A 14317-nucleotide genomic window follows, 5' to 3' on the forward strand; every position below is an offset into this window, starting at 1 on the left:
CCCTTGTCCCCACCCCCCCTGTCCTGCGTGTTCTGGATGGTATTTGAAGTGTGTCTAACTATGCAAACACTGTTGCACCTTCTGCATGTTGCAGAGGAGGCACCGGCAGACAGCAGTGCAACAGAAAAGTGTGAAAAACGGTGTCCGGCTGCAGCGGACAGCGGGCTTCTGCGTTTGCACTCACATGGATCTGAGCGAGCCCGCCACAGAGTCGTATCTCTGGAAGCTGTGGGCGGAGCCGCTGAAGTGCGTCGCTCTGCCCTCCGGCTGCAACAGCTCCGCCTGGCAGGACTCCCTGGTACTGCGGCTGCGAGATCTGGACGGCTTCCTCTGATGAACCTGGGAAGGAGGCAGCGGGGTTTACTGGTTCTGATGGCAGCTGATGCCCTGGCAGCAGAGCGGCGGCTGTGTGTGTGTGTGCGCACGCCGTACCTTCTGTTTGGGTCTGCGCTGATTAACCACGATCTGCAGGGGTTTTTTGCCTGCGGGGCAGCTCATAGACACGTTCACATTGTGTTTCACATTCAGCAGGTTCCGAACGTTTGGACCTTCTTTGCTCCTGGAGGCAAGAATCACAGCCTTATTTCACCCTGTGGTTACTAAGCTGCAGCTGGTATGCTTTTCCCATCATTCTGCCATCAACAGGCGTCTAAGCTCCCTCTGCAGGCTAACGGGAAGCTGTTGAACCCCCTTTTCAGCAGCAAATCTTCACATGTAATTAAAATCAGCTGTAAAAACGCCGCCAACAATGGCACACACTGCAAAAAGGGAACTAAAAGTAAGTCAAATCTTCCTAAAATGTGTAACTTTTTCCTTGATTTGAGCAGCTAAATAAGATTATTTGCCAATGGAATTAGTATTTCTACCCCTAAGATAAGATAATTAGATATCCGGCACTTGAAATAAGATGATAGAGATGAATAGTTTTTATTTTAAGTACAAAAATCTTATTGTATTGGCAAATAATCTGATTTACCAGCTCAAATCAAAGAAAAATACACTCATTTCAAGAGGATTTTACCCGCTTTTAGTTCCCTTTTTGCAGTGCAGCCGTGATCTGATCGGTTTACTTTTGGTCTGATATTTTACATGTGAAAGCGAAGAGCAACAAAAGAAGAAAAGCACCAGAAATCTGTGGAGAAGCCCAGAAAAAACCTTTCTAACCCGTTGATGAAGACGTTGCTGATGCATCCTGTGAAGTCGTTGCTCTGCTGAGGTAATCCTCCCAGGAACATCCCATCTTCAGGGGCCGTCAGAGCGGGCCTGTTGCTCGGCTTGCTGGTCGCCACCTCCCCGTCGTCCATGTGGACACGAAGCCTGTGGAGGCAGCAAGCCGGCAGTCAGCAAACGTTCGGGCCCTTCAGCACCAAACCAGCCGTCTGCAGAGATGCTCACAGAAGTCCAGCCTCCGCTCTCTTAGGACCCAAATAAAGCTTTACTCATAAAATCCACAACATCCAGGTCACCTCTAACTCTGGAACCCAAAGCTGTTTGTCCTTAGGCCGAAATTATTACACAAACATTCTACAATTGTCTTTAAATCAATTAAATTTCATCACAATTATGTCTTAATTTTAGCATTTTAACCAGCATCTAAAGAAGTGCTACAGCCATATTATATTAGAAATAACAGAATAGTAATAATCGAGTTAACAGCGCTTTTCATATTCTGCACTCCTTCTGGTTCGGAGCGTATTCTTCTCCTGACTCTCCGCTGGAGAAGTTTTATTAATATTGGGAAACTTCTTTCCAAATCCACATTTAAAACCTCTGTTCTCAATTGAAAATAATAAAGACGTTCAGATTTAAAGGCATAAAGGGAAGTTAATGTTTGTTTCGGGAGTTTCCAACAGTTCACTCCTTCCTCTCTGTCTGTTATGTTCTTTCAAACCCCACCCTCCCCCGTCATCCCTTCATCCTCATCCCCTTCATCTCTATTTTATTCCCTTCATCCTCATTTCCTTCCCTTCATCCTGTCATCATCATCCCTTCTTCCTCATCCCCTTCCCTTCATCCCTTCACCCTCATCTCCTTTCATCCTCAGTCCCTTCCCTTCATCCCTTCATCCTCATCCCCTTTCCTTTCCTTCCCTTAATCCTCATCCCCTTCCCTTCATCCCTTCATCCTCATCTCCTTTCCTTCCCTTCATCCTCAGTCCCTTCCCTTCATCCATTCATTGTCATCTCCTTTCCTTAATTCCTATTTTATTCCCTTCATCCCTTCACCCTCATCTCCTTTCCTTCCCTTCATCCTCATCCCCTTTCCTTTCATTCCCTTCATCCTCATCCCCTTTCCTTTCTTTTCCTTCATCCTCATCCCCTTTCCTTTCATTCCCTTCATCCTCATCCCCTTTCCTTTCATTCCCTTCATCCTCATCCCATTCCCTTCATCCCTTCATCCTCATCTCCTTTCCTTCCCTTCATCCTCAGTCCCTTCCCTTCATCCATTCATTGTCATCTCCTTTCCTTAATTCCTATTTTATTCCTTTCACCCTCATCTCCTTTCCTTCCCTTCATCCCTTCATCGTCATATCCTTTCCTTCCCTTCATCCCTTGAAACCTCATCTCATCCCTACTTCCTCATTCTTCAGTGCAGGTTCCATCCAGGTACCACCCCCCCCCCCCCCACTGAGTCTTATTCTCCCAACCCTTCTGAACCATCTCCTTGGATCACTTCCAGAAATGAATTCCTTAAATTAATCTTTAAACTCCTACCTCTGTGGCGTGGCCCTCGCTAATGAATGACAGTTTAATGAAGGAGGGAACATGTTATAAACATGTTATAAACGGTCATTTCACACAACGTTCATTGGTTGTCTTACGTATTACTGCTGATGTAGAAAGCTATGTTGTGGCTGTTGTTGTCGTTGTACGTCTTCTGGGTCTTGGCCTCGTTGTTGCCGGCCTTCACCACGACGTGGCCCTTCTCCAAAAACACCTGACAGATTTCCCCCTGCAGCCACAGCGGGTCAGAAATGTAAAAAAAAAAACACGCTGCGGAGGATAACCGAGTAGAAGCAGGAAAGGTAACGGGGCTCCATCCTGACCTGGTCCCGGTGGTAAAGCATGAGTCCGTCTTTCTGCTCCGTTCTGAAGCTGAAGCTGGCGTAGAAGTCCTTCCCCAGGCGGTTCTCCTCGTTCACGTCTGTCACTTCCAACTGCAGGTAGCTCTGACCGGGGAAATGAGCCTCCCGAGCGATCTGCACAAACACACAGCAGCGAGACGAGCGGTTCACCGCGGCTTCTATTCAACGCAAACCGGCTCGGCAGAAAGAAAACAATCTATTCCAGCTAATTACAGTTACACATTTTCTAGAGCTAGTGATGACAGAATAAACCTGATTTTAATCAGTTTAAAATCGGGTCAGTTAAAGTTGGTCAGAGCATTGATCTGGTCGGGCCAGCCAATCTGTGTCGGCTGTAATTAAATTACCAACAGGGGAACTAAAGAGGCCCCGATGAGGAGAACCCAAAGACAGGAACGGTTCTGCAGGTCAAAGAGAGTTTATTCCCTCACTTTGTTTTACAGCTTTTCAGTAGTTTAGCATTTTATCATCGTCCCTACAGGTGGTCCACCTCCACCAGGACGGCTCATCAGTACATCAGTACATAGTTAGAAGGTCTCATGTGTCTCCCAGCACCGTCTCTATAGCATGGAGGAGATTCCTGGAGACAGGCTGTTAGTCTAGGAGAGCTGGACAGAACCATCAGAGGTCCTAAACCCATCAGCAGGACCGGTATCTGCCCCTCAGTGCAGGCAGGAGACGAGTCCTGCCAGAGCTCTACAAAGTGATCTCTAGTGGGTCCCCTGGCGTGAATATCTCTGACAGCTGCAGCAACGATGTTCTTCATGATCGGTTTGGTGGTGGGTCAGTGTTGGTTCTGGGGAGGAGAATCCATGGAGGGACGCACAGACATGACTGCCACTAGCTGTCGGGATTACCTCCTTAGACCCAGTGTTACACCCTTTGCTGGGGCAGTGGTCCTGGGTTCTGCACGGCATTATGAACTAGGACATTTTAGAGAAAACCTGGTGATGTCTGGAAGAAGACTGAAAACATGGAGGTTGTGGGGGTCTCACTGCAGGATAATGATCCAAGATTGACGGCCAGACTTATTAAATGTCTTTTTACCAGCGGTGCCAATACCTGTGGAGGTTTTATCCAGTAACAGGGGTCTGAATGCAAATGCAAAGCCCAATTATTCTGATTTTTATTTAGAAAAAAACGTTTGAAAACTTGAAGAATTTTTATTTATGCTGTATTATGTGCTGGTCTATTAGACACAGGAGGAATGTTGTTTAAATAGCATAAAACAAGCATGTTTCATACACAGACAGGGGAAGTGTGTGATTTTTTAAATTTATTTTACCAGCTGGTCCTTGTCACAGCCAAAGCTGACTCCTGAGGTTTGCGCAGTCTTCAGATTGACGAAATTGTTACCGGTCTTCACGCCGCGGAAGCAGCCTTTCACGGAGCTGCCCGCCGAAAACAGCCGCTTCAAGCTGACAACACAGAAAAGATGCCAGACAGCGGAAACTCTGGAGTTATGCTGTCTTTTAACAGTTTTTACTATTAAACAACTCTTTCCAGCCACAGACTGCTGTCATTCTTTACTGCAGTTTTTTTCAAAGGAAAAATATATACGATCCATCAATGTTTGTCTGCTAATATGTCATCTCTCCTCCCTTTGTGAAATTTTCAAGTTCTCATTTTCAGGTTTTCAACTTCCAAGCATCTCTAGAATCTCTGAAATGATCTGTAAATCTAAATCTTCCACCTGTATGCTTGATCCAGCCCCAACAGCCCTGGTTCAAACTTTGCCTTCAAGCTCTCCTTCCATCCATAACAGCCATCATTCACTCCTCACCATTGGAAATGTTCCTACTCTCCTTAAAACCACCATTGTTGCTCCTATGCTGAAGAAATCTGCCTTCAGTAATCTACTACAATAATCTTCGCCCTATTGCTAATTTACCTTTCACCTCCAAAGTACTTGGAACAAAACAGCCGCCTCCTGATTTCATTCTCATTTAATTCATAAAAACCTTTATGAACTATTCCAGTCTGGTTTCCGTCCCGCCGCAGCACTGAAACCACCCTCATAAAAAAAAAAAAAATCACCAACGACCTTCTGATGGCAGCTGACTCAGGTCTACTCTCTATTCTCATTCTTCTGGATCTGACAGTCCTTCTCCACAGACCTTCATCTGGCATCACTCACACCCTTCGCTGATTTCATTCTTACCTTAATGGCCGCACAGTTCATTCATCTGAAGCCCTGTAGTTCCCATCCATCCTCTGTCACATCCGGCGTGCTCCAGGGCTGTGTCCTGGGACCCCTACTTTTCATTATTTACATTCTTCCTATTTTCACTATTATGCAGATGACACCCAGCTCTGTCGTTCATTTAGGCCAAGTTCTACTCTCTCACCCTCTACCTTTACCTCCTGCCTAAACAAATTAAAATATTGGTTCACTTCCAGCTTCCTGAAACTGAACAGTGATAAAACTGAGATCCTCCTCGTAGGAACCAAATCTATATATCCAAAGCTGACAGTTCCTCTCACTTAATCGTTCTATAGTCTCCCCATCTTAAGAATCCTGATTTCATCCTCGTTAGTAGTCCTTCCTTTACCCCTCACATCGGTAACATCACCAGTTCTGCCTACTTCCATCTACGCAACATTAATCACCTTCGTCCCTCCCTTTCCCCTCACTGTGCATCCATTCCTACCCACAGCCTTGTCACCTCCCTCATTGACCTCTATTACTCTCTTCTCTTTGGCCTTCCTCATGAATCCCTCCATAAGCTACAAGTGTTTCACAATGCAGCTGCTCGCATTATTTCCAACCACCTCCTCATTTCATCACATCACCCCAGTCCTACAGCAGCCCCAATGGCTCCTGGTTAGATTCAGAATCTATAAAAATCCTTCTGTACACATTCTAGGCCATTCACAACCTCGCTCCTGCCTACTTTTCTGATCTCCTTCACGTCGTTACTCCTTCCTGCCTCAGCACCACGGGGAGCAGAGCTTTCTCTCGCTCTGCTCCCAAACTCTGCACTGCAAAAACAGAACTAAAAATAGGTAAAATTTTCTTGAAATTAGTGTATTTGTACTTGATTTGAGCAGGTAAATAAGTCTATTTGCCAATGGAATAAGATTTTTCCCACTTAAAATTGGAACAATTCATCTCCATGATCTTATTTCAAGTGCAGGATTTCTAATTATCTTATTTTAGGGGTAAAGATACTCATTCCATTGGCAGATAATCTTATTTACCTGCTCAAATCAAGGACAAATACACTAACTTTAAGAACATTTTACTTGTTTTTAGATCCGTTTTTGCAGTGTGGATCGCTCTCCCTCCAGACATCCGCAATACTGACACCCTCTACCAGTTCAAGTCTAAACTCAAAACACACCTGTTCAAAAGTGGATACGCTCTGTGATTGCCGGTTAATTGTGACTTTTATTGTTTGTTGTTTTATCTTTATTGGTCTATCCAGTGTCTGTGAGTGTTCTGATAGGTGCTTTTTTGAAAAAAAAAAAAAAAGTATGATTATGATGATTATTATTATTATTATTATAAAAAGATGGTTTCACAAACCTCTCAGGGATCTCCTCCTTTGGCGCTCCTCCCAGATAGTACTTATCTTCGAACTCTGGTATTTGGCTTACAGTTGATTGAAAGACAAATTTATCAGAGATCTTCACCACAACCAAGTCTCGACGGTGCACTAAGATCATCGACAGCTAAAAAATAAGGAAAAGGAAAATGTAAGAGTTTTTCATGACACGTATCATGCAGCATGTTGATAATGTTGTAAATAAATTCAGTTTGAATTTTTTGATGACTTTCTTTGGTGAACAACTATCTTGGTCATCAGTCAAGAATGAAAGGATGGTTGGATGGAGGACAGAACAGACACTGAGGCCAAGCTTCCTGTCAATCAGCCGATTTTGCACTAAATGTCTTGACTCACATATTTTGGGTTTTCTTCCACAAGCTTTCCACCTGAGTTTGTGGAAATTTTGGCCCATTCCTCCTGATAGAATTGGTCTAACCGGGTGACTTTTGTTGACCACCCTGCTCACGAGTTTTCTCTCACATTGGGATGTGGGCTTTGTGATGGCTTCTCAAAAACACTAACATTGTTGACCTTAAGTCATTTTCCATTTTGGAAGAATAGTTTACTCCAAAGCTTGAACTTCTTGCCTGATGTCTTCAGATATTGTTTAAGTATTTTCCCTCACATTGCAAGGGAAGTTTGTCTATAAAGCACTTTTCAGTAACATGACAATTCAAAGTGTGCAATCTGTTTCAGTCAAGGTGACACCTTCAGACATTGTACCAAAGGATGAAGCAGACTTGCTGAGGTCCACAATTCTCGTCCTGACCTCTCATACGTAGAAACAATGTGTCTGAGGCGATGCCTTATAAGGTGTGACTCCATTTTAATTTAGTGTGACTTTCCCAAATTCTTTAAAGCAGAGGTTTCCACACTTTTCATGGAAGCTGTCAGGCTGAACATTTTATTAAAAATGCAAAAACATTTTTTTGTCAGTTTTTGTTTTTTACCTGCTTATTGATAAACTAAATGCACAATATTTTAACAAAGTATAGATGTAAATACCTGGGAGTTTTCTTAAAAAAAAACTCTTGCTTTATTGAGCCAAGTCAGCTTTTGAACGAAATTTCTTGTATGTTTTTGGTCTTATTTAGTAACACCAAAAACATACAGTACAGCAGCTAAGGCGTGTGCATGTGTAGCAACCATTAGCATGTTTGTAATGTTTTTCTAACATTAGAAAAAACATGTCTGACTTACTGCTCTTGAATTCCCATCACTAATCTTCAGCAAATTCACATGTTCTTCTTTCGGTGGAAGATCGATCAAAGTACCATTGAAGTCATATAAAACATGGAGCTGTCCGTCAAGCACAGCCAGGCACAAGACCTTCATCTGTTAGAGGAGAGACGTGAGCGTAAGCACTCAGTATGTCTAAAGAACAACGGCAGGCACTGATGAACACATAACGCTGACAGGAAGATGTTGTTATCCAACGAGCTGGGTCTTTACCTCTTGTTTTAGCATGAGTATTATTCCGTTCTGGGAGATGAGCTTTAACTCTTGATCAAAGCGTGTGACCTTTTCATCCAAGATGATCTCAGCAAAGCCAGTTCCATCAAAGAAGGCCCCGTCAATCTCCCACTTCTGCTGTAGCGTCGGCTTGGAGCTGTTTTAAGAAATGCAATTCAGGGAAGAATCAAGAATTAAAAACAAAGCAAGGCGGAGCGGTCCCTCGCAGCGAAAAGGTCCTGGATTAAAATCCCAGTCTGGGGTCTTTTTGCAAAGAGTTTGCATGGTCTCTCTGTGCACATGGGGGTTCTTTATAGGTCCCACAACATGACTGTTGGGTAAATTTGTCTCTCTAAATTGCTCTTTGGTGTGAATGTGTTTGTGCATGTTTGTTTGTCCCGTGTGTCTCTGTCATGTACTGCCGACCTGTCCATTTTAGACCCCGCCTCTTGACAAATTACCTCTGAAGATAGACACCAACCCCCCCCCCCCCCCCCCCCGGCGATAATCCTAAAAGGATAAGCAGGTATAGAAAGTGGATGGATGATGGATAACAAGGAAACAGAAGACTAAGCATCTAAATGAGGTAATACCAAGATATTTTTTACACCTGCTTACCAGGGATAGAGCTGACATTATCAATTATGAGTAGAATGGATAATGACCAGCAGCAACACTTTTCATAGTCATCTTTCAAATAGTTTTGCTAAAATAAAAAAACAATACCTTTCTGTTTAAAACCTACCCTAACCAAGTTGTTAGAAAATGTGAATGTAATCATTTCATTATGTGAATGTAATCATCTTATTTTTATCAAGTTACAGGTATTTGGCTTGTTTTAAGAGTTTGCCTTTAGGAAAGTTCTGTTGTATTTAACCTTAGGCAGGAATAACAAATAATTATCTCAGATAAGGAATCCCTTGCTCCCTTCTTTGCTTTCCACCCCCATGTTGTAAATTCCTGAAGCCTCCTGACCCTTTTTCAACCCTCATGTTGTAACCTCCTGACCCAACCCCCCTGACCCTTTTCTCTTTGATGTGTGATAATAAAGACAGAAGGACAGAGATGACCCGGCGCAGACGATACCAAACTTTCAGGGAGTGCAGTTCTCCGTTTGGGTCATCCTCTGTCCTCTTCTATAAGAAGAGTCTGAAACTTGTGTTGTGTGCTTTTCATTCTAGGATAAAATGGGTTATCTTTAATAACCCTATCAGCCTGGTGCCGTGACGCGGATCCCAACATATCAGCTCGCTGACGAGAGGAGCGGACACGCTGAAACCCACCGGTGGTCTGAGTCAAGGACCTGTCGAAAGTCCCGGGAGGTAATTTCCTCGCTGGGCCAGCGTCGTAGGTTTACTCCTTTCGCCAACGAGGGATTGACGGGATCCGACCGGGAGAAAAGCACACCACAGCAAGTAAGTTTTAAACGACTGTTAAAGTCCGTCGTTTAGGGTTTAAGTCCCATGTTACGGGTGATTAAAAAAAAAATCCCCCAAAGGTTAATCGAGAGTTTGAGTCTCTCGAAGCTGCCGGTTTGAGTCCGTCGCAGAAGTTAAGGAAAACCAGGTTAAAGTCCTGAAGAGGTAGGAAAAAACGAAATCCAGGTTAAAGTCCTGAAAGGTATATAAAAAAAAAAACAACAAAAAAAAAAAACAAACAAAAGAAACAGGATTAAAGTCCTGGAAATGATATAAACACAACGCAGAAGTAATTAGGATGGGTTCAGCACAAAGTAGAAGGGGAAATCCCAGAGGGGATGAAAAGTTTGTGTATCCAAGTAAAATTAAAATGTTATTGCAATAAATATTATCATATATATTGCTTAATATTAAAAAAAATACTTGGAGAAGTGGAAGAAAAGTATAAAATAGATGGTGTGTTGAAGGTGAATCAATAGAAAAATGTTGTGTGCCGGCTAAAAATAAGCGCTAAGAAAGAAAAAAAAGAGGGGAAATAAAAAATGTGTGTGTGTATGTCTATGTGTATGTGTGTATGTATGTATATAAATATATTTATAGCTATATAAGGGCTTGACGTTGCTCGCTGTAAGTTAATTCAAGCACAAAATAGGCAGGATGAGAGACAGCCTCGTGCAGCAGGAGGGGTTGGGTTGGCTGATGGAACGGTGGCGACTGCAGCGCCGCCGCGTCCGGCTGACAACCTTCCCCCAACACCTGTTGATCTCCCACAAAATTAGGCTCTAAACAAAGAAAGAACTCGCCAGAACAATACTAAAGTAACGCAAACTATGGTAGCAACTGAAGAAGACAGACCACCACCGTATAATCTCTTAACCCCCCCAAGGATATTTCAGATCTGTATGCAGACCTGGATGGACTGAGTAAATCAGATCATTCGTTATCTACAGACCGGTCCAAAGGATTGTATCCTATGGTGCAGCTCGCAAATGTCAATGTAGGAACACAGCAGCCTTAAACAATCCTAGTTTTCTGTCCGTGGTCGTTAGAAGAAGCTAGAAAGACTGTAGAAGGTGTAATTTCTCCGCAGGAAGACCCAGCATTATGGATCCAAGACATGGAGGGAATTTTTAACTCATATGGTTTAAATGGACATGAGTTTGGATAAGCCTTACAGTCGTCAGTGGGAAAACATTGGGAAAAAATAAGGGCGAATTATACAGGCAGAACCCCACAAGGCGGAATATTTGAACATGAAGCGTAAATGGGGAACAGCAGCAGACGCCGTGGGAGCAGTTTTCGCAGGAGGGCGGATAATTGGAAATTTGGGATCCATAAAACAATAAAAATACTTATATTTGTTAATGGAAGGTTTCCAGCCGCATATATCTGCGTGTGTTAAAAAACACAAAACACTTAGTTACACTGATAACGTCTAACGTAACCAGTTATGGAATAGGCCTATGTGCATCACGCCGAGAAACACGCTAAAAAGGGAGGTGGTGCTTCTGGAGGGGGGGGACACATTTTCTGGGCAGATCCTTCATGTGACCCAGAAGAAATATTTGCTTTTCAAGCCACCGGATCGCCTTGACAGCGTCGAGGAGGTTTCCGAGGAGGCAGGGGCGGTCCTAGCGACTGAGGGGGCTTTCAGCCCAAATCAGTAAAAACAGATGGGGGGTGCTGGAATTGCGGGTCACCCGACCATTTGGTCCAGGGAATGTCCCAATCAGTTACAAGCACCTCATCTGCGGGGACAAGGAAGAGACCGCAGGGGCGGTTCTTCATATAAAATGTGACTAGGGGCCTAGAGCAAATGGGGACCCAGAGCATTAAAAACAGTAGATGTGTAAGGAGCATGGGAGCAATTATGCATTAAAAGAAAAACCATACATGCTTACAATTAATGGACAGCCAGTTACTCTTTTATGCAATTCATGAGCCTATAAAACTTGTATAAAAGATAATCTAAGGGTAAAAACATCTAAAATGTCCATTTTTGTAAAATCAGCAAATGGTCAAACATCCCAAGAATGGATGTTAAAAGTAATAGAAATAAAAGACCCTCAAACAGGAAGAAAGGTTGTAGTAATGTCACCAACTTGCCCCATTAATCTGCTAGGACGGGATTTAATGGAAAAATTAGGCATTGCAGTTTTTCCAACACAGGATGGAATGAAAGCTGTCCGTGTAGAACATGTAATGTCGCTGCAACAAAATCCTCATGTGTTTTATGCACTATGCTTATCATCTCTGCTCCAAATAAAAGAAAAAAAAGTAAACCTATGCAAAATGCTAGAAGCACATTGTCAAAACCAGAGGATGAAACTCGGTTAGCTGATCTACAAACCACTATGAATGTGTGCTTAACCCCAGATGAAAAGTTTGCAAAACAGTTTCTAAAACAGGAAACTACAATTGTGGCTATACAAAATATGTATACAGATGGGAGTTCATTTGCAGCAGTTACTGTTATGCTTTCTACACAGATGCAAAATTTGTATGGCTTACCATGGGAACCTTTTTTGTCATTGTCTAAGACCAATGAAGCAGAGTGGAGAGACACAGGCCCGCGTGTAAAAGCTGCAGAAAGACCGTCTGATTTTCTGCCGTGTCCACATAAAACAGGCTGGCTTTATAGCCGTAGTACAGAACTATGGAAACAGCCTCACAAAGTTCTGTTCGATGCAGAACCCCGCGTCCAAAATTTGGCATGAGACAAAATAGTCCAACATTCTTTGCTATCAGAATCCAATGAAAATGATTTAAAAGGTGTTCCAAGTGCTTTGTGGTCTACAGGGCCAACTGATGTAGGATTATTGACAACTGTAGAACCAGTTAAAATAGTTCCTAAATTAAAGTACAGGCTCCAGATAAAACAGTATGGGCTAAAATATGAAGAACAGGAGGGTATAATGGCAATTATAAACATTTCATTGGATGCAGGAATAATTAGACCATGTCCAGATTCTCAGTTTTTACTTTCAAGAAAGAGGAAAAATATACGTAGAGAGGCGCCTGCCACAGGGATTTGTAGACAGTCCTACAATTTTTACCCAAGCCATTTTAACATGCTTAAAGAGCTTTAATCTAAAGCATGGAAGTAAAGTATTAATGTACATATATGGCCTTCTAATTGCATTTAAATCAGCTGCTACATCATTTTGGCCAAGATAAGGGAAACAAAGTTATCAAAGAAAAATGTAGTGGGTGCAGAAACAAGTCCGTTACTTAGGCCATGTTATCTCAGAAGAAGGTAAAAAGATACAGGAAGTGAAGAATTGCTATAGTAAGTGAGCCTAAAAAAACAAATGATGTCTTTTTTAGGATTGTGTAATTATTGAAGAGTTTGGATTTGACATTATGTAGAGAAAACTTAGCTTTCTTAAAATTTTATTCATGACATGCTGATGGTAATGTCGGAGACAATCCAGTGGACCTTAAAAGCAGAGCAGCAATTCACAGAGCTAAAAGTAAAACTTATCTCAGCAAGGGTCTTAGCTCTAGTTTTACGACTTCTGTGTTGTTTACAGCCCCGTGGTGATAAGCTCAAACCTTAAGCAGCAGCGCTACCCCCATGTCTGCTAGCAGTTTGAGCAACTACCATGGCTGTAGGAAATTCAGCTGGAGTGGTCTGGTTTCATTCAACCACTAGACCCCCATGTAGTAGATGTATTACAATTTGGTCTTTTTGATATTTGCCTAGAGAAAAAAACAGAGCAAATCATTGATCTACAAGTGTTGTTAATTAGACAAACAGTCCCAACTGTAGAAAAACACAAATGTGGGTAAAAAATGTAGCAACAATGAATCAGAAGGATTCTATAGTTTGTAACAAAGCAGTTCTCCCTAAAAGCTTATTCCAAGCAGCAGCTATTTTGAGTCATGGGCAATTGCCATGTCTCAAAAAGGGAGGGATAACTATAATACAGCAACATATTGATTTATTTCATAGGATTTAATTCATACAAAAAAAATATTTTTTTGTAAAGCATGTAAGATTTGTGTTAAAAATTACCCTCAGGTTAATTTTATATCAGAACAGTGAAGGTTTCCAGAACTAAATGAACCTTTTGAAGTGATGCATATGGATTTTAATGAACTGACAAAGTGGCCCTTACAAATACTGTCTGGTAATGATTGATGCATTTTCAAAATGGGTTGAAATAGTTCCAGCAAAGCAAACAGATGCACTGACAGTAGCTTAAAGATAGATGCAAAGGTTTGGCATCCCACAGAAAATTTACAGTGAAAATGGTCCACATTTTCTGAATCAGGTGATTCAGCAAATGGCAAGCAGGTTACAGATAACCTTAAAGAAACACACCGTGCCACAAAGTGCAGAACTTGTGAAAAGGACAAATGGGACATTTAAATCCAGACTTAAAAAGTGCATGGAAGAAACAAAGAGGCCATGGCCAGAATGTCTGGACCTAGTAAAACTGTACATGAGAATAACTCCAACGAGCAGTGGTTTGACTCCGTTTGAAATAATATATGGCAGACCATATAAATTACCGCTGTTCACAATACAGACGCCACCTAAGGAGGAAGGGAAAAACTCTAGCAGACTATATGAGAGAAATGATGCAGTTTAAAAAAGTGTCCAAAGCAAATTTACTGCCAGGAGAACCTTTGTCTCCACAGGATCCACAAACAGTGAGACCAGGAGACTGGGTGTTCATCAAAATCATCAGAAGGAAGGATTGGGCGAGCCAAAGTTGGGAAGGACCATTCCAAGAGCTCCTGACCATGCCAACAGCTGTAAAGATTGCTGAAAGACCTTCCTGGGTTCACCTCAGCCACTGTAA

General features: G+C 42.4%; 1 protein-coding gene and 1 long non-coding RNA gene across 2 annotated transcripts in view; one reads left to right on the plus strand and one right to left on the minus strand.

Moving 5' to 3' along the window:
* lama5 (laminin, alpha 5) overlaps positions 1 to 14317 on the minus strand; it is a 134074-nt gene that overhangs the window by 9672 nt on the left and 110085 nt on the right. Inside the window, exons 65-73 of the mRNA XM_036142469.1 lie at positions 8089 to 8245; positions 7837 to 7971; positions 6615 to 6760; positions 4371 to 4503; positions 3047 to 3199; positions 2822 to 2952; positions 1165 to 1317; positions 433 to 559; positions 185 to 339 (exon numbers count right to left, since the gene is read on the minus strand). Of these exons, the coding sequence (XP_035998362.1) occupies positions 185 to 339; positions 433 to 559; positions 1165 to 1317; positions 2822 to 2952; positions 3047 to 3199; positions 4371 to 4503; positions 6615 to 6760; positions 7837 to 7971; positions 8089 to 8245 (1290 nt within the window). The remainder of the gene's footprint in view (positions 1 to 184; positions 340 to 432; positions 560 to 1164; positions 1318 to 2821; positions 2953 to 3046; positions 3200 to 4370; positions 4504 to 6614; positions 6761 to 7836; positions 7972 to 8088; positions 8246 to 14317) is intronic.
* On the plus strand, positions 8896 to 10297 carry LOC118564401. Its single transcript, XR_004931840.1, has 2 exons — positions 8896 to 9654; positions 9693 to 10297. It is a non-coding gene; the product is annotated as an uncharacterized LOC118564401 (long non-coding RNA).

This window comes from Fundulus heteroclitus, chromosome 1 (genome assembly GCF_011125445.2).
Source record: "Fundulus heteroclitus isolate FHET01 chromosome 1, MU-UCD_Fhet_4.1, whole genome shotgun sequence".
Taxonomy (NCBI): Eukaryota; Metazoa; Chordata; class Actinopteri; order Cyprinodontiformes; family Fundulidae; genus Fundulus; species Fundulus heteroclitus.